Source organism: Caretta caretta, chromosome 6 (assembly GCF_965140235.1).
Source record: "Caretta caretta isolate rCarCar2 chromosome 6, rCarCar1.hap1, whole genome shotgun sequence".
Lineage (NCBI taxonomy): Eukaryota > Metazoa > Chordata > Testudines > Cheloniidae > Caretta > Caretta caretta.
The window spans coordinates 88,121,010-88,141,699 of record NC_134211.1 but is presented as its reverse complement, the minus strand read 5'-3'; the positions used below and the strand labels follow the sequence as shown (position 1 = coordinate 88,141,699).

Here is a 20,690-nt window from a genome sequence, read left to right as displayed (position 1 = left end):
AAACAAGCAGAGTCAATTTAATCCTTGATGAGGAGTAAGGGGGAGGGTGTTGGCTCTTACTCAGCTACAATAAAATTTGGTGCGACTCTCCTGCATTATCTGCTAGCTTTGAATCCATGTTAGTAATCACAAACTTTACTTCTCTGATTAATAGCATATGGTGCATGTGCAAGGAATCCAGCACCCTGGAGAAGTACCTTCAATTAAATCTGACAGGAAGAGCACTGATGTCTTGGTGTGAAACCCAGAGCTGGCTATGGTCCATCCTTGAAGCACTTTCACACTGGAGTCAGCATGTAGTTCTGTGTACACAGGTTTACTGGCAAGGCCATCAAAATGGGAAAATATATCCATCTTATCTAAAAAAATTCTTCTTTGAGTAGGAAGGTCCACAGATCATCGCAATGATCTACTGCCTGCAGCACGCAGCTAGTGGGCAGAACCAGACACAAGAAGAGGGAAAGACCATCATCCTGAAGAGTCTACCAGTTATAGATGACTTCTATAGCTAAGAGTGATAATCACAGAACAAGTCAGATAAGGTAATACCACAGGAGTCAGAGACAAACATTTTTTACAACAGAGCCAATGAAAAGGTAGTTTCTTGCTGGAAACAACAAAACAGCATTCTAACGTTTTCCGTGAGCTATAACTATATATCCCCAGGTGGGTCAGATCTGAAAGCCCCATTCACTGAAGCATGGCATTCTCATTTGTACACAAAAGACCATGTTGCTGCTTTATGCATTTCCTCACAAGTAAATGTACCTTTCCCTTCATGATGTTGTCATCACTCAAACAGTGAGCTCTACCAGACTGATGGAGTGACCTTCTCAGTATGCTTCTAAGATTGTCCATTGAATCCTCCTGGAAATGGAACCCTTAGAGACTGTCTTGCCTCTATATGATGGTTAGTATAGAACAAGTCAGGTCTAAGGATTTGCAGAAGAACTTTGTGTGCTGGATATATATGTTGAGGACTCTATAAACATCCAAAAAATATCATTTCCAATCTAAAGGACGTGTGGATTTTGGCAGAGGGAGGAGAAAGTGCTCTCATTGAAAGTGAGTTGATCGTAGGCATGAGACAGGATTTATCCTGAGGACCACTTAATTAGCACAAGAGGTGCAGCAACTGGATTGCACTGACTGGGTTCCCAGGACAGAAATCCTTCTTGATGACATGATCACTAGTAGTCATCAAATTGTTTTCTCTAAGAGAGAGATTCTTCTCTTCAATGCCCAAAGAGAGGTTCTGCGAGAGCATTCAGATCCAGCTTGAGATCCCATGCTTGAGCCCTATGTACATTTGACAGGCTTCTAAATGTTGCAACTATAAGCATCTTTTGATGTCTGGAAATCCTCTTCCTGCCTGCTGACTGAAGGATTCTGGATGCTGCAGGTACTTCAGAAGAAAGGATACTGGGCTGGATGGACCTTTGGTCTGACCCAATATGGCCATTCTTATGTACTTAAAATTTAAGAATACACGTTGACAAACCCATATTTACACCATCATGTGGGAACTCTAGGATAGTCAATGGATGCAAGAGACAGAGAAACTCCTTTCAACTTACATCAATGGGGGAAACCTTGGGCATACTCGGGAATATGCCATGCTGGCAGACTAGAGACCAGCAAAGGTTTGATCACACTGATAGAGTACCCCTTTTTCAAACATGTCTCAAAAGCCAAGCTGCTAATTTTGGTTTCCTTGGATCCAGCAGGTAGATCAGTCTGTGGGAGAAATGACTCTCTCAGAGGGAAGGGATATTGGTTGCTATACAGAAGATATTTGACAACCTTGGCTAATAAAGGGTGATTAGGATTATCTGTCCTCTTGATCTTCCAAAATAGCCTGGAAATTAGAAATTTTGGAGAAAAAAACATGCAAGAGGATATTGGGTCACATCTGGGAGAGAGCATCTATGTCTACTGTCTCCACATCTCACCTGCTGGAGAAGAACCTGAGCACATTTTGTTGAGTCTATAAAATAAAACCAGCGATGACATCCTTAGGGACTTGGTCAAATGAAGAGAGACCCCTGGATATACAGCCTGCTCTGCCTGGTCTACCAGTAAGATTAAGATTTTGTCACAGTTATTTTTAGTAAAACTCAGAGACAGATCACGGGCAATAAACAAAAATTCATGGAAACCTGTGGCCTGTCTCTGAGTTTTACTAAAAATAACAGGTGGGGCTGAGGGAGTAGGAATGATAGCTCTGGAACCTCCAGCGCCCCCGGTGGCTCCAGAGCCATGGGGCTCATGCCGCCCTGGGCAGAAGCTGAAGAAAATGTCAGAGTTCTCTGAAAGTCATGGAATCTGTGACCTGTGACAAAATCTTATCCTTATCAATCAGAAACTAGCTCAGCCAATCTGCTACAGAGTTAATTTTCTTCTTATGTGCCAGGTGCATAGAAATTAAATATTCCTTTCTGCCCAAGGTATCAAAAGAGTGCTTCCTTCTGCAGGGAAGATGATTTGGACTGTCTCCGCTTGCTAACATAGGCCATGGTTCAGGTATTGCCAGTCATGCACAGAATCCCTCTGTAAGAGAGAAAAGGTAATACAGCTTGAAGGGTGCAGTGGATTGCTCCTAATACTAGCCAATTGTTGCTGAGTTTTCTTTAAGTCCTGTCCTCTGAATAAGCTCCTATAGCCTGGTGTCAAACTCAGAAGTCATGACTAGCTGAGTAGGTCCCACTATTGGATGGTCACTGGTAAATCTGCAAGGTCTTGTCCACCAAAATGACTGGACAACTATCAGCAGAATTTCTACTGTTGAGGAGTGAGACCCAGTGGATAATGGGAGTAATAGGAGGAAGGTCTGGAGGGGTCTCATGATGCTTTGACCACTGAAGGATGTTGATGAGAGACCATCTGTAATGGGGTATACAAACCCCTACACTGGGCAACCAGGGGTTAAGGAACTGCTCTGGGCTCAGCCAGCCCCACCTCGCCACAACTGTAGGAAATGCTCCAACTGGAGGAGGAATAAAAACAGCAGGGGAGCAGCTCATTTGGTGGCAGACCAGGGAAGAGTGCAGACCTGCTACCCATAGCTCCAGCAGAGAAGTGCTGAGGGAAAGGCAGAATCTCTCCCCAAGCTCTGCCTAAAGCTTCCTCCCTGAGGGAAGGGTAAGCCTGCTACAGAGAGCCTGAGAGGGAAGCATTCCCCTCTTCCTTTCGTATGGACTGAGTTTTGTTAATTCCCCTTTATTTTGTTTGGACTGCCCCCCGCAAGGGAAAGCCTTAGGACTGACATGGCCTATGGACAAACTGCAGAAGGAGGCAGTTGCCACCAGAGAGAGGAGGAGAGCTACACACAGCCGCCAGAAGGTGCCTTATGGTCAGTGGACATCCTTCATGCCCTCTAGACTAAGATGGCAACTTTGGGACAATCACAGGGGGTGACAGGAAATGGCCCATGGAGGGCAGCCTTAAGCAGCCCCTTGCTGTCAGAGCACTGATAGCCCTCAAAGGGCCCTGGGTCAGAGCCTGGTGGAGCGGGAGGGCCTGAGCTCCTGTAACAAAAACCCAACTACAAGTCATGGGCCTAAGCCCCAACCACTAGGTGATGCTACTCTACCAACCAATAACTAGGCAAGGACCATCACAGCATCTCACTGAAAACACCCATTAGGGCTTGCAACAATGAGGAGGGAAGGATGGTGGCTGACAGAGCTACTTCTTGAAGCCTGGATTGGCTCTCCTGGGAGAAAAATACTCTGTGATGGATCGTGTCACAGTTTCTAAAAGGAGACTATACTGAGCTTGCTGTAGTTGGCTCTCATCCCAATTTATCAACACATGACAACACTGGACATCTCCCTTGATACATTTCCAATTAGCACTAGTCTAGACGAGGAAAAGGTAAATGGGGACCTCTTCCTACCCAAGGTCTTCAAGAAACTTGGTAAATACTCTTGAATCCAACACAAGACCAAAAGGCAGGTAGAACCCACAATGGGAAGAAACCACCACTAGTAGCTCTTCCTCTGACTGCACCTCTGGGGGCCCTGGCCAAAGGGGCATCCTAACCTTGGAGGCTTCTACCGAGGTCCTGGCCTTTACTTGCTGGGAATTCAGCCTGCACGCACCAGCTGACAAAAGTCGGCGAATCACCCCTTGTGAGAGGTGTCTGTTGGTGGAATCTAATCAGAAAGCAGGTAGGAGTTTCAGGAGGAGCTGGTTCATCTAAGTAGTATCTGAGAGCATGAGGACTCCATTGACAGGATGCATATAAAGAAGTCTGGCATGGAGGGTGCAGCCAACGAGAGAAGAATATAGCAGCACCAGAGGAAGAAGCAGAATTGGCTGCTCTGCAGGGAGGAGACTTGCTGCTGGCCACTCTGGGCAGCAGAAAGTGCTCTACCCCCCACGCAAATCCCCCGTCCATCAAGGTTAACAACCAATATGCTGTACTGGCAACAGGAAGGGAGGAACAGACCCCAATGGCTGAGGAACAGGACCCACCTGCTCCCAAGGCTGGGAGGGTCACAGCCACTGCACCCAAGAAAAGACAATGTAGGGTGGGGGTGGCCAGGGACTCCCTTCTGAGGGGGACATAGGCATCCATTTGCTGATCTGATGTCACGTGAGGTACGCTGCCTGCCCGAAGTCCGCATCTGAGAAGTCATGGAAAAGTTGTCGAGGCTCATCCATTTCTCTCTGCTTATGCACTACTCTATGCTGCTCATCCACATGGGCACTAATGATACTGCCAGGTATAACCCTGAGCAGACCAGCAGTGACTACAGGGCTCTGGGAGCAAGGGTGAAGGAGTTGGGGGTGAAGGTAGTGTTCTCAACCATCCTCCTGGTTTTGAGTAAAGGCCCAGGCAGAGGGACACTTCCTGAAGATGAATGCATGGCTGCACAGATGATAGCAATGGGAGGGCTTTGGCTTCCTTGATCATTGGATGCTGTTCCAGGAAGGATGATGGTTGGGAAGAGAAGGGGTTCACCTGACCAAGAAGGGGAAGAGCATTTTTGGATACTGACTTACCCACGTAGTGCAGAGGGCTTTAACCTGGCTCAAAGGGGGCAAGTGACAAAAGCCCACAGGTAGGTATGTGGGGCCCCAGACCTCCGTGGAGTGGGACCTCCTGTGGGAAGTGGAGTGACCCGGCCCCAGCCTGATTTGCTCCCCTGGCTCCCAGGCTTGGAGGGAAGGGGAAACTGCCCCATCTCAGTCGCCGGCGGCACAGCTGGGAGCCAGGGGAGCGGAGCAGGCTGAGGCCGGGTCACTCTACTTCCCGCAGGAAGTGGCCAGCCCCCTCCACATCCCGCGGAGGCCTGGAGTGGGGTCCCACACAGCCCCCCCACGGAGGCCTGGGGCCAGCCACGCCTGCTCCCGCCCGTGGAGGCCTGGGGCTGCATAGGGCACCAAAATAGCTAGGGACGGCCCGGAGTAAGAGGCCAATATGGCTGCATTAGGAGCTCTTTAATGACCTGTTCTGACACCACGCTGTGCCCTGGAAGCGGCCAGCAGCAGGTCTGGCTCCTAGGAGGGATGGCCACGGAATCAGCCAATGGGAGCTGAAGGGTGTGGGGCCTGGGGGTGAGAGCCAGACCTGCTGCTGACCGCTTCTGGGGTGCAGCATGGTCCGCGGTGCCAGGACAGGCAGGGAGCCTCACTTAGCACCACTGCTGCGCCGCTGACCGGGAGCCACCCGAGGTAAGCCCATGCCCCAATCCCCTGCCCCAGCCTTGAGCCCCGCACAAACCCAGAGCCCCTTCCTGCCCAAACCCCTCATCCCCAGCCCCACCTCAGCGCCCTGACCCCCTCTAGCAGCCCAACCCCCTGCCCCAGCCCAGAGGCCACTCTGACACCCTGAACCCCTCATTCCTGGTCCCAACCCCACAGCCCCCATCCCCGCACCCCAACCCTCTGCCCCAGCCCTGAGCCCCCTCTTACACTCCAAAACCCTCATCCCCAGCTCCGTTGGGTCGTGGGCATCAACAATTTTCTTCAACTGGGTCACCAGAAAAAAAAAGTTTAAAAACCACTGAAGTAGAGTATTGTGTCCAAATCTGGGAGCCATACTTTAGAACAGATGTGGACAAATTGAAGATAGTCCAGAGGAGAGCAACAAAAATGATAAAATGTTTAAAAAAAACAGACCTATGAGGAAACATTAATAAAACTGGGTATGTTTAGTCCTGAGAAAAGAAAACTTGGTGAGGGACCAGATAACAGTTTTCAAATAAGTTAAGGGGTGTTACAAAGAGGACGGTGATCACATGGTCTCCATGTCCACTGACATAAAACAAGTAGTAATGGCCTTAATCTGCTGCAGGAGAGATTTAGGTTAGATGTTAGGAAAAACTTTCTAACCAGAAGCATAGTTAAGCACTGGAATAGGCTTCCAAGGGAGGTAGTGGAATACCTGTTATTGGAGGTTTTTAAGAACAGGTTAGAGAAACAGCTGTCAGGGATGTTCTAGGTACATTTGGTCCTAACTCAGTGCAGGGGGCTTAATTAGATGACCTCTTGAGGTCCCCGCCAGCCCTACAGTTCTCTGATTCTGTGAATGAGTAGAGGAAATTATGAGATCCATACTAGAATTGGAGAAATTTGAAGTGGCCAAATGGGAACACACAAATGAGCCTCCTTAGGTTGACAGAAGTCAGGAAATACCCTGTCAAGATGGAAGCCTAAGCTATCTTCAAGATTTCCATCTGTTACAGCTGGAATTCCTGGAGACTAGAAAGACACACAAAAGTTTGCTTCATCTTGGCCTTCCTTCCATGAGGCAGAGTTTGATTCAGATTTCTGCACCATTTTGAGGTTGGGTTTTTTCCTTGCTTTTCTTGTTCTTTCCCTTCTCAGTAGTGTAGCAGGAGTGCAATTGAGGAGGAAGAGGTACAGAAAACTTTCTTTTCTGGCAATTTCTTTAAAGAAATAACCTCAGTGACATTCCTTTTGGGTAAGAGTTATGGTTGGGAGTCTAAGAGGGAGATACTGCCCACTTCCTGGGGTAACTGCTGCTCTGTAAGCATCCTAATCCATCTGCTCAGGGGGGTAGTGTCCTCAGCAAGACAAACTCTAGCCCATGAAGAGAAGTCCAATAGGGATATAACCAGCTGGGTGCTATCTAAGGGCAATGCTTAAGCCTGAGCCAGCTCAGAGGGAATAATTTGCCACCTCAAAAAGTCTTGCTGAATGAAGAAATCACTGTTGACCCCATCTGGGGAATCCCCAGGCCAGGAGACAACTGAGTAAATCACTGGGATCCAGGACTGGGGTGTCCAATTGTCAGTTCGGAAGGGAAGGAAGCAGATGGAAAGGGAATTGAATCTCACTTGCTTCATGTCTCCAGTGCCCCTCAGCTGCTCTCTGACCCCTAGGGGCCAAGGGATTGGATACAGTGACTTCTAGACTCTTTGCTGCATCCATGGTCTTTGAAGCAGGTCCAAGCACTCATGGGTTTTTTTCCAACTGCCCTGTCGGTGGTCAACTTCTGTTCTGCCCTCAGGAGGAAGAGGAAGAAACTGGGTACTCGCCAAGCGATGGAGCTGGTACCAAAGTTTACGCATACTGGGTTGCTGGAGTTAGAGATGGGGTTGCAGGCACAGAAGTGGGGCTGAGAAGGTGCTGGACGACTGAATATGCAAAGCACCCTGCCTAATCACTGAATTACAGGGGACTAGCACAAGGAACAAGTCTTTGCCTTACACTTTGCCTTCTCTTCACAGCCTGCACTCCATGGAAAGGCTTCCAGAAAGGTGTAAGCACAGCTGCAGACACAGGAAGAGAAAGAGAACAAATTAAAAATTCTTCTGGGATAAGACATCCAGAGGAGCAAGAACTTTCCCACTGGGAATAATCGTTAGGCCTCAGTTCTCTGACGCCGTGCAGGTCAAAAGATGGTCAGATTTGAAAAGGGTCATTTGAAATAGAAAAATTTTTGTTGTTTTGTCTGGCTCTGATGCAGGAGCATCTCATTCACCTAAAAAGGCAAAACTAGACTGACAAGCTTTTTATAGGATAGTCTCTTCCTTCCAGTTGTGGTTCTGCCCTTTAGATGCATGGAAGCTGAAGACCTATTATGAACATCTGAGGACCTTGCTGCAATGGAGAATGTGACACACTCACATGTGAATAAGGCCTGGTGCATAATTCTGAGTCTATCTTGTAGAGTATGTATATACAGGAAGGAGGGCACTTAACCCACTTAAGGTCCAATTCAGCTTTATTTCATATACGCATTGCATCACAAAAAAAACCATTAACATTTTATGATATAAGTCCTAATGTTAAATTTCCCCCCCCTTCCCCATACTAAAAATTCACTTGGCCTATACCAAAGGAAACAAGAAACCAAAAGCCCTATGTTTAAGAAATAAGGTCCATGTAAAACAACATCTACATTTATTTCAGTCTCTAATTCCTTCTCTTGTCTTCTCCACAGTCTCCAACTACCCTTCAAGTACCTATGATTGGACATCCTGGAACTGAAGGGAGTAGTTCTCTTTTCAAATACTAGAGTACTGCTCTCCCTCATAAAGAAAAGGAGTACTTGTGGCACCTTAGAGACTAACAAATTTATTTGAGCATAAGCTTTCGTGAGCTACGGCTTACTTCATCGGATGCATTCACTGAAAATAAATTTGTTAGTCTCTAAGGTGCCACAAGTACTCCTTTTCTTTTTGCGGATACAGACTAACACGGCTGCTACTCTGAAAGCTCCCCCTCATGAAATTCTAATTACAAGCAAACCACAGAATCCTAGAAAACACTAGGACAGAATGTGAAAAAAGCTACAGTCTTCTCTGCTTCAGAGAAACAAAACAGGCTGGTATTGAAAACAAGAGGAAGTGATCTAGCCAAACAAAAGCAGCTCTGAAAGGTAAGCAAACCCCACAAGCCATGCGCTCATTATTAAAGTGTCGATAGCATACTTGTTAAAAATGTATATTTTAATTTTCTGTATTGCTAAAGGTCCCAATTTGCCCAGGGATCTAGCTAAGCTGCCATTTTCTACCACGACAGAGTCTAATCTTTATTTAATGGATTTAGCATCTATCTTCACTAGAGTGGTCTCTAAGGGAAAGGGGAGGGGAGTATGAAGGGGCATAGAAGAGATGATCAGAGCCCCCCTCTCCTTCATCCATCCGGCGCTCATGTTTGTGTTCAAAATTCAATTACCTCCTTATTGATACTTCACAGAGATATTTAAGCTGCAAACATGAAGCCCTGATTTCCCAGGGGGCCATACCCCTCTCTATTTCACTGCTCTGCTTCCCCTAGGGTGAATTCCTGAGGCGTCCATATTAATAGGTAATCAGTCACAATTCATTTATTAAACAGCTAGCAAGGTTTATCAGCCTGCCCTGATTAGCCGGAAGAAGCCACTGAATTCCTAATTTATTTATGGAAATGTAAGTGTCTTTTTGAATTCCATTCAGGAGAGACAGGGGTGCTGTGGGCTTGGCACGCTGAATTCTAACAGGAAAGCAGCAGGCAGACTAGCTACCGGGAAGCATGCTGCTTCATCCTGGGAAATGCACTGCAGTGACCCTTAGTATGGTCAATGGATCTAGGGCCACAGAACCTGCTGCACCAGAATTCATTAGATTGTCACAAAGCAGGCATTATTAACCATTACAACTATTAAAACTATAATCCCAAGTACACTGAATGTGGATTGGTTGAAAAGTGGTTCTTAAACTGAGTAAAGTTAAGAACCTCAGTGAAATCATATCAGAGTAAGGGAAAACAAAAATACTTTAAAAGAAATTTTAAAATAAGAGGTTTAGAATAACATTGAAGGGACCATCAGGTCCCATTCAGCCCAAAATATTGATTTTGTAAAATTCAGCTTTTGAAAAAATTAAGACCAAACAGAATTGTTTTCATTATTTAACTGTTGCCACTGGAATTTGAAAGGAAACACCCCACTGTACTTTGCAACTCTATGCTACTTCAGAATAATCAGAAAGTGAAACTGACTAAAAACAACAACAAATACCTCTACTCTTCTACTTCAAAGTGGGCAAATGCAAACATAGGCCCTGATCCTGCAAAGATCTATACATGTGCTTACATTTATGCACATGAGTAGTCCCAACTGAGTCAGTGGTACTATTCACATGTGTAAAGTGAAGCTGACACATAGATCTCTGAAGAATCAGGGCCACAAACAGTGAAAACTAAATAAAAAATTTTAAACTCTTTCCATTTTCAAGTGACATCTTAAAAGACACATTTGATTTTTTTTTTTTAAAACACTGACTACTTGTAATATCTGAGATCACTATGATTAAGAGAACAGGAGTACTTGTGGCACGTTAGAGACTAACAAATTTATTTGAGCATAAGCTTTCGTGGGCTTCAGCCCACTTCATCGGATGCATAGAATGGAACATATAGTAAGAAGATATATATACACATACATACAGAGAAGATGAAAAGGTGGAATAAAAGGCTAATTAATTAAGCTGAGCTAATTAATTAAGATGAGCTGTAGTGATCACGACAAAAGTTTTTTTCTCCTGCTGATAATAGCTCATCTTAATTAATTAGCCTCTTATTCCACCTTTTCATGTTCTCTGTATGTATGTATGTATATACACACACACACACATATATACACACACACACACACACACACACACACATATATATATTTATTTTCTTACTATACGTTCCATTCTTTCCATCCGATGAAGTGGGCTGTAGCCCACGAAAGCTTATGCTCAAATAAATTTGTTAGTCTCTAAGGTGCCACAAGTACTCCTGCTCTTTTTGTGGATACAGACTAACTTGGCTGCTACTCCGAAACCTATGATTAAGAGAGATTAGGGGAAAATATTCTTCTCTGTTCCCCCACTCCCCATTTGTGTGTAGTCAGTTTTACCATTTCCCTTGTTTTTGTGAGTTTTTAACAAAGCAATTGGAAAGAGAAAAACGTTTTCTAGAAAAAAGGAAAATGGGGCTGCTCAACCACAAAAACTGGCAAGATGTCCAGAGGCAAGTGTAGTGCCCAAGAGTTCTTTTATTTCATTTTTAAAATTACTGTCTAGATTTTAAATTGATAGAGTCACTAATAAACTAAGATGTTATTTGGAAACAGATAAGAGTTTGCTTAAATAACTTGAGAGTGTCCTTCTAATAGCCAGTTCTGAGTCACTGTTATTAGACAAATCACTGTTTTTGTCCTGCAGCTTTAATGCTCTGATCTAATCTTTAACTGACCAAGAAAGTAACCATAACTAATATACTCACTGCTTAAATAATGGAGACTGAGGATGCTGCACTAAGGTCTTGTCTATACACAGAAGTTACACTGATTTATCTAAAAATCAGATAAAAAACTGATCTACTTAAACTAGTGCAAACCCCTCTGTGGACACTTATCAGTTTAAAACTGGTTAAGTTTACAGATGCATGACAAACTATAAACCAGATTTAAATCTCAAAGAGTTTCCATGCGAGAGTTTGTGCTATTTACGAAAATAGTTTAAAAGCACAACTTTAGTTAAACCAGTGCAACTCTGTTTAGACCAGACCCACAGTGCAGACTATAGGAAAACAAAAGCAGCTGTCAAAAGTACGGACTTTGACATACCGGATCAGCTACCTGGTCCATCTAGCAAGGATCAATAACTGATGCCTCAGAGTAAGAAAAAAAAAAAGTCACACAAAGTGCACCTGACTAAATGCACAATGCTGTACATGGGATAAATTTCTTCCTGACCCTTGTCGCAACTGGCTCATACCCTGGAGCTTTAGATTTGATTTTCCCCATCATTACAAAAGTACACCGTGAAAGGGTGTGTATGAGTAAACTAATGATGCATGTGTCAGATGTGTTGGCAGGAACCAAGTGCTGTCAACTGTCTCAGAAATGAACCAGCAGCTTAATTCTTAGTAGTGTGCATTCATTAATTTACATTTCAATTAAACTAAAACTTTTAAAAATTTGTGGGGGGCGGAGGGGGGGGGGGTTGGGGAACTATACAAAGTATCTTTCCACTGTGAAAGCAGTTCCTAGAAAAAGGATAAGAAAAAAATAAGAAAAAACAGATCTAAATACAATTTCTCCGTTGTGTGTTTCAGTAAGGAGATCCCATCTAGGCACCACTGGAAATTGGTGCACAGCTGTGATATGATAGAACAAGCCCAAAAAAACTAATTAGATTGTGACTTCGGACAAACAGTGCCCTCAACCCATCACAGCTTTCAGACCTACAAATGTCATCAATTGGTATAAAGTTATCTGACCCTTTCCTAAATCTTGCCATGGTACATCGCAATGACTTCCTTCAGCAGTGAATTCACAATATTGATTTCAGGCTACAATATTTACATACCCTTTACAAGACAAGAAACCAGCCCTGAGCAAGTTACAGGACTTGATTCAGCAAAGCACTTAAACACATGTTTAAAGTGCTTTGCTGAATCAAGGCTTAATTTAGCATAGTTTTCTTATTGTCGACACACAAACTCCTGCTTATACAGAGAATATCTAAGCAGGGCCACATGCATTTCACAACTCTGTAGAATCTGCACCGGCATCTGCAACAGAATCCACCCCTTGCTGCTGAATCGTGCTCAAGAATTTAAGCTTTTCCTTTTAAGAAAAGCTGTCTTCTAGTCCTTATGGTTGTGATGATACCCTGGGAGACATGAACAGAGTGTAACCAATGCTGTGTTGTCTTCTCGAGCCTCCAGTCAGTCAGAAACAATTGCTCTCAGAGTTGTGGATTGCTCCATTTATATCAATAAATTATTTATTCTTTAAATTGTTTCATTTAGGTTTTAGTGTCAACATGGTCAACTATAACATTGCTCATCCATAAAGCTGAAGTGCTCAACCCACAATCCCAAACTGCCTCCTTTGCCTGTCCATCTGTCAAAAGCCCCAAGTGTCGCCACCTAGCTGCCAAAATCTTCAGCTTCCTCCCTGACAGCTTCTATGGGTATGTCTACACTACGGAATAAGGTCGAATTTATAGAAGTCGGTTTTTTAGAAATCGGTTTTATAAATTCGAGTGTGTGTGTCCCCACAGTAAATGCTCTAAGTGCATTAAGTGCATTAACTCGGCGGAGCGCTTCCACAGTACCGAGGCAAGCGTCGACTTCCGGAGCGTTGCACTGTGGGTAGCTATCCCACAGTTCCCGCAGTCTCCGCTGCCCATTGGAATTCTGGGTTGAGATCCCAATGCCTGATGGGGCTAAAACATTGTCGCGGGTGGTTCTGGGTACATATCGTCAGCCTCCAGTTCCCTCCCTCCCCCCGTGAAAGCAAGGGCAGACAATCATTTCGCGCCTTTTTTCCTGAGTTACCTGTGCAGACGCCATACCATGGCAAGCATGGAGCCCGCTCAGGTAACCGTCACCCTATGTCTCCTGGGTGCTGGCAGACGCGGTACGGCATTGCTACACAGTAGCAGCAACCCCTTGCCTTGTGGCAGCAGACGGTACAGTACGACTGGTAGCCGTCATCGTCATGTCTGAGGTGCTCCTGGTCGCCTCTGTGAGGTCGATCAGGAGCGCCTGGGCAGACATGGGCACAGGGACTAAATTTGGAGTGACTTGACCAGGTCATTCTCTTTAGTCCTGCAGTCAGTCCTATTGAACCGTCTTATGGTGAGCGGGCAGGCGATACGGACTGCTAGCAGTCGTGCTGTACCATCTTCTGCCGAGCAGTCATGAGATGTGGATGGCATGCAGTCCGTCTGCTGCCAGCCAAAGATGTAAAAGATAGATGGAGTGGGTCAAAACAAGAAATAGACCAGATTTGTTTTGTACTCATTTGCTTCCCCCCCCTCCCCTGTCTAGGGGACTCATTCTTCTAGATCACACTGCAGTCAAGATGCAGCGAGGTAAATCTAGCCATGTATCAATCAGAGGCCAGGCTAACCTTCTTGCTCCAATAAGGACAATAACTTAGGTGCACCATTTCTTATTGGAACCCTCTGTGAAGTCCTGCCTGAAATACTCCTTGATGTAAAGCCACCCCCTTTGTTGATTTTAGCTCCCTGAAGCCAACCCTGTAAGCGCCCCTCCCAGCGTCAGAGCAATGGCAAACAATCGGGCATCTGAGAGTGCTGTCCAGAGCAGTCACAATGGAGCGCTCTGATGGGGCTAAAACATTGTCGCGGGTGGTTCTGGGTACGTGTCGTCAGGCCCCCGTTCCCTCCCTCCCTCCGTGAAAGCAAGGGCAGACAATCATTTCGCGCCTTTTTTCCTGAGTTACCTGTGCAGACGCCATACCACAGCAAGCATGGAGCCCGCTCAGGTAACCGTCACCCTATGTCTCCTGGGTGCTGGCAGACGCGGTACGGCTTTGCTGCACAGTAGCAGCAACCCCTTGCCTTCTGGCAGCAGACGGTGCAATACGATTGGTAGTCGTCCTCATCGTGTCCGAGGTGCTCCTGGCCGCGTCGGCTGGGAGCGCCTGGGCAGACATGGGCGCAGGGACTAAATTTGGAGTGACTTGACCAGGTCATTCTCTTTAGTCCTGCAGTCAGTCCTATTGAACCGTCTTATGGTGAGCAGGCAGGCGATACGGACTGCTAGCAGTCGTACTGTACCATCTTCTGCCAGGCAGGCAAGAGATGAGGATTGCTAGCAGTCGTATTGCACCATCTTCTGCCAGGCAGGCAAGAGATGGGGATGGCTAGCAGGCGTACTGTACCATCTTCTGCCAAGCAGCCATGAGATGTGGATGGCATGCAGTCCTTCTGCACCGTCTGCTGCCAGCCAAAGATGTAAAAGATAGATGGAGTGGGTCAAAACAAGAAATAGACCAGATTTGTTTTGTACTCATTTGCCTCCTCCCCTGTCTAGGGGACTCATTCCTCTAGGTCACACTGCAGTCACTCACAGAGAAGGTGCAGCGAGGTAAATCTAGCCATGTATCAATCAGAGGCCAGGCTAACCTCCTTGTTCCAATAACAACGATAACTTAGGTGCACCATTTCTTATTGGAACCCTCCGTGCAGTCCTGCCTGAAATACTCCTTGATGTACAGGCACCCCCTTTGTTGATTTTAGCTCCCTGAAGCCAACCCTGTAAGCCGTGTCGTCAGTCGCCCCTCCCTCCGTCAGAGCAACGGCAGACAATCGTTCCGCGCCTTTTTTCTGTGCGGACGCCATACCACGGCAAGCATGGAGCCCGCTCAGCTCACTTTGGCAATTAGGAGCACATTAACCACCACACGCATTATTCAGCAGTATATGCAGCACCAGAACATGGCAACGCGATACCGGGCGAGGAGGCGACGTCAGCGCGGTCCCGTGAGTGATCAGGACATGGACACAGATTTCTCTGAAAGCATGGGCCCTGACAATGCATGCATCATGGTGCTAATGGGGCAGGTTCATGCTGTGGAACGCCGATTCTGGGCTCGGGAAACAAGCACAGACTGGTGGGACCGCATAGTGTTGCAGGTCTGGGACGATTCCCAGTGGCTACGAAACTTTCGCATGCGTAAGGGCACTTTCATGGAACTTTGTGACTTGCTTTCCCCTGTCCTGAAGCGCATGAATACCAAGATGAGAGCAGCCCTCACAGTTGAGAAGCGAGTGGCGATAGCCCTGTGGAAGCTTGCAACGCCAGACAGCTACCGGTCAGTTGGGAATCAATTTGGAGTGGGCAAATCTACTGTGGGGGCTGCTGTGATGCAAGTAGCCCACGCAATCAAAGATCTGCTGATATCAAGGGTAGTGACCCTGGGAAATGTGCAGGTCATAGTGGATGGCTTTGCTGCAATGGGATTCCCTAACTGTGGTGGGGCTATAGATGGAACCCATATCCCTATCTTGGCACCGGAGCACCAAGCCGCCGAGTACATAAACCGCAAGGGGTACTTTTCAATAGTGCTGCAAGCTCTGGTGGATCACAAGGGACGTTTCACCAACATCAACGTGGGATGGCCGGGAAAGGTGCATGATGCTCGCATCTTCAGGAACTCTGGTCTGTTTCAAAAGCTGCAGGAAGGGACTTTATTCCCAGACCAGAAAATAACTGTTGGGGATGTTGAAATGCCTATATGTATCCTTGGGGACCCAGCCTACCCCTTAATGCCATGGCTCATGAAGCCGTACACAGGCAGCCTGGACAGTGGTCAGGAGCTGTTCAACTACAGGCTGAGCAAGTGCAGAATGGTGGTAGAATGTGCATTTGGACGTTTAAAGGCGCGCTGGCGCAGTTTATTGACTCGCTTAGACCTCAGCGAAACCAATATTCCCACTGTTATTACTGCTTGCTGTGTGCTCCACAATATCTGTGAGAGTAAGGGGGAGACGTTTATGGCGGGGTGGGAGGTTGAGGCAAATCGCCTGGCTGCTGGTTACGCGCAGCCAGACACCAGGGCGGTTAGAAGAGCACAGGAGGGCGCGGTACGCATCAGAGAAGCTTTGAAAAACAGTTTCATGACTGGCCAGGCTACGGTGTAAAAGTTCTGTTTGTTTCTCCTTGATGAACCCCCCCGCCCCTTGGTTCACTCTACTTCCCTGTAAGCTAACCACCCTCCCCTCCTCCCTTTAATCATTGCTTGCAGAGCCAATAAAGTCATTGCTGCTTCACAGTCATGCATTCGTTATTCATTCATCACACAAATAGGGGGATGACTACCAAGGTATCCCAGGAGGGGTGGTGGAGGAGGGAAGGAAAATGCCACACAGCACTTTAAGCACAGCACTTTAAAAGTTTACAACTTTAAAATTTATTGAATGACAGCCTTCTTTTTTTTGGGCAATCCTCTGTGGGGGAGTGGCTGGTTGGCCGGAGGCCTCCCCACCGTGTTCTTGGGCGTCTGGGTGTGGAGGCTATGGAACTTGGGGAGGAGGGCGGTTGGTTACAGAGGGGCTGCAGTGGCAGTCTGTGCTCCAGCTGCCTTTGCTGCAGCTCAACCATACACTGGAGCATACTGGTTTGGTCCTGCAGCAGCCTCAGCATTGAATCCTGCCTCCTCTCATCACGCTGCCGCCACCTTTGAGCTTCAGCCCTGTCTTCAGCCCGCCACTTACTCTCTTCAGCCCGCCACTTACTCTCTTCAGCCCTCCACCTCTCCTCCCGGTCATTTTGTGCTTTCCTGCACTCTGACATTATTTGCCTCCACGCATTCGTCTGTGCTCTGTCAGTGTGGGAGGACAGCATGAGCTCGGAGAACATTTCATCGCGAGTGCGTTTTTTTTTCTTTCTAAGCTTCACTAGCCTCTGGGAAGGAGAAGATCCTGTGATCATTGAAACACATGCAGCTGGTGGAGAAAAAAAAAGGGACAGCGGTATTTAAAAAGACACATTTTATAAAACAGTGGCTACACTCTTTCAGGGTAAACCTTGAAAGTTAACATTACATACATAGCACATGTGCTTTCGTTACAAGGTCGCATTTTGCCTCCTCCCACCGCGTGAACGGATTTTGGTTGAATGCCAGCAAACATACACTGCAATGCTTTGTTCTACAGTGATTCCCCAGTACGTGTTGCTGGCCTGGAGTGGTAAAGTGTCCTACCATGAAGGACGAAATAAGGCTGCCCTCCCCAGAAACCTTTTGCAAAGGCAGAACCGCAAATGCCAGGGCAAAGTAATCCTTTCACATGCTTGCTTTTAAACCATGTATAGCATTTTAAAAGGTACACTCACCAGAGGTCCCTTCTCCGCCTGCTGAGTCCAGGAGGCAGCCTTGGGTGGGTTCGGGGGGTACTGGCTCCAGGTCTAGGGTGAGAAACAGTTCCTGGCTGTCGGGAAAACCGGTTTCTCCGCTTGCTTGCTGTGAGCTATCTACAACCTCCTCATCATCATCTTCTTCGTCCCCAAAACCTACTTCTGTATTGCCTCCATCTCCATTGAAGGAGTCAAACAACACGGCTGGGGTAGTGGTGGCTGAACCCCCTAAAATGGCATGCAGCTCATCATAGAAGCGGCATGTTTGGGGCTCTGACCCAGAGCGGCCGTTCGCCTCTCTGGTTTTCTGGTAGGCTTGCCTCAGCTCCTTCAGTTTCACGCGGCACTGCTTCGGGTCCCTGTTATGGCCTCTGTCCTTCATGCCCTGGGAGATTTTCAGAAAGGTTTTGGCATTTCGAAAACTGGAACGGAGTTCTGATAGCACGGATTCCTCTCCCCAAACAGCGATCAGATCCCGTACCTCCCGTTCAGTCCATGCTGGAGCTCTTTTGCGATTCTGGGACTCCATCATGGTCACCTCTGCTGATGAGCTCTGCATGGTCACCTGCAGCTTGCCACGCTGGCCAAACAGGAAATGAGATTCAAAAGTTCGCGGTTCTTTTCCTGTCTACCTGGCCAGTGCATCTGAGTTGCGAGCGCTGTCCAGAGCGGTCAGAATGGAGCACTCTGGGATAGCTCCCGGAGGCCAATACCATCGAATTGTGTCCACAGTACCCCAAATTCGAGCCGGCAACGTCGATTTAAGCGCTAATCCACTTGTCAGGGGTGGAGTAAGGAAATCGATTTTAAGAGCCCTTTAAGTCGAAATAAAGGGCTTCATTGTGTGGACGGGTGCAGGTTTAAATCGATTTAACGCTGCTAAATTCGATCTAAAGTCCTAGTGTAGACCAGGGCTATGAGAGAATTATACATTGATCTTATATGACAGTGTACTGAAAACACAGACATAAGAGAATGGAATTTAGTAACACAACAAAAAACATAGAATCATAGAATCATAGAATATAAGGGTTGGAAGGGACCCCAGAAGGTCATCTAGTCCAACCCCCTGCTCGAAGCAGGACCAATTCCCAGTTAAATCATCCCAGCCAGGGCTTTGTCAAGCCTGGACATTCCACTACTGTCTTTATTGCTTTATTCATTTTTGTACTGAAGTAATTTAAAATTGCCATTTTAATTTACATGAATCTGCTACAGAATTTCTAGTCTCTCCCACTGTAGTATCACATAATCAACAGACCTTGATGCAGAATACAGAGTAAACTTTCTGTACAATCCACAAGGCCAGGTTTATAAGTACAGGGCACAATCTACTATAGGTATCATTCTTTCCTTTCTGAAATGCACAGTTTTACACAACTTAATGGGGAATGTCTATTACTCTGCTGTATACTTTGTGTGTCGCTGTACACTAATGTACTGTATGGTTTCAATAAGTGATAGAATAATTATTTCATGTCTCTCTTGTAGTATACACATTCAGCACTCCTTAACTATACTTTTTCTAGTGCCTTTTACTCAGAGTTTTGTACAGTACGTACACAGGAATCATTTCCCCTGCTACTTAAATAGTTACCTCTGTGGGAGAATGTGGAAGCTATTTAAACATACAGCAGCACTACACAACATGGTAGCGATAAGATCCCTTTTAGCTTTTGTTTTAATTGATGTTGCTGGGGAAAATTAGACTGTAATTACCTATGCTGGTATTTTGCCCATGACAACTGAGGTTAACATCCTACCCTTACAAAAAATGTATGGGATTAATGACCACAAGTCATCATGACCTTTGTCATACATCTCATCCAAAACACAACATTTCCAACATTATAGAGCCCCCTAGAGCCATGATGGGGTAATAGTTCAGTACTGAGAGAAAAGCACTATCTACTGAATCACCAATATTTCTTCCTGCAACACCTGAGTTTTCCTTAGAGGATTCCCATCCAATTACTGACCAAGTTTGATCCTGCTTAGATGAGGAGATCTGAGATCAAAACCTAAGGTGATATAGATGCAAGCACATTTTAATAACTCACAGTTCAATGTGGGGTTTATTAAACTCAGTGTTTGTCAAATCACTTATAGAGCCATAGAGGTTTAATAATCTGCTATTGGGCACATTCACTAACTTTGCCCACAGACACACAGAAGGGTTGAGACGATATACTGTATTTGTTGCAGGTCACGAATGATCTGACAAGTCAAGCTTTCACTGATAGATTGTAATGGCACCAAAATAATTACTACCATTGTGTAGCTTAAAATAAATGTTTGATGAAGTGCTAGATGTGCAGTAATCACCCATGTACAAAGTGCTACATGTGTAGTTGTTCCTGTAAATGCAAAACAATGACTGCATAGAACAATGAATTTGCCTACGATAATTATTTGTTTGAATGTGTTTTTTTGGGCTTTTTGTTTCCGAAAGCTGTGTGGTCTGTCAGTAAAATACAAAGCAGAGAATTTGTTTAATCAATATTGGATCTCTTAAAATCACCACGACCCTCTAGACTGAGATGTAACAATCCATTCACACTTTCTCAAGATTAATCTGTAAACCAAAATCTCTGTTTACCCAACGGAAGGATTATGTCAGGTGTCGAGCAGGTATTTTTTCCTTCTTTCATGTTACTATTGAGTAGGTATAGGATCCCAAAGATGTAGGATGAATAAGAGGAAATTCACTGAACGAAAACAAAATTCAAATAACTAAGCAGTCAGTTTTACACCCATGAAAAGGAGTAAATGCAACTGTATCCTCTTCACATCATGGTTGAAAATTTCTGCAAAAAAACAGTATGTCAACTCACCCACTGTTCTGGGACACTGGGGGAAAAAAAAAAAAAGCAAACGCAATGATGGAACAGGTAGACAACATGTCAGCTGTAAGTCTGTCTTTCCATGTGTTAGAGCCATATGTTAAAACACTGCAAGTTATTTGAGACTAGTTTCCTGCATGCTAATTTGTCACCCTTGTTATTAAGGCTTGAGGTTGCTGGATGTCCAGGGAGTGTCAATCTCTTGGAGATTAAATAATT

The 20,690-nt window shown here is 45.8% G+C and overlaps 1 protein-coding gene across 3 annotated transcripts in view; it reads right to left on the bottom strand.

Annotated features, from left to right (window-relative positions):
* Positions 1-20,690, bottom strand: part of LIN52 (lin-52 DREAM MuvB core complex component) — a 69,384-nt gene that overhangs the window by 21,084 nt on the left and 27,610 nt on the right. For 2 of the 3 annotated variants that reach the window (XR_007357430.2, XM_048855981.2), the window contains exon 6: positions 7,684-7,745. The exons of the other annotated variant lie outside the window; for it this stretch is intronic. Coding sequence is in view for 1 of the 2 variants with exons in the window: in XM_048855981.2 (XP_048711938.1) it covers positions 7,684-7,745 (62 nt within the window). In the remaining variant the exon portion in view is untranslated. The remainder of the gene's footprint in view (positions 1-7,683; positions 7,746-20,690) is intronic. 3 annotated transcript variants of the gene reach the window in all.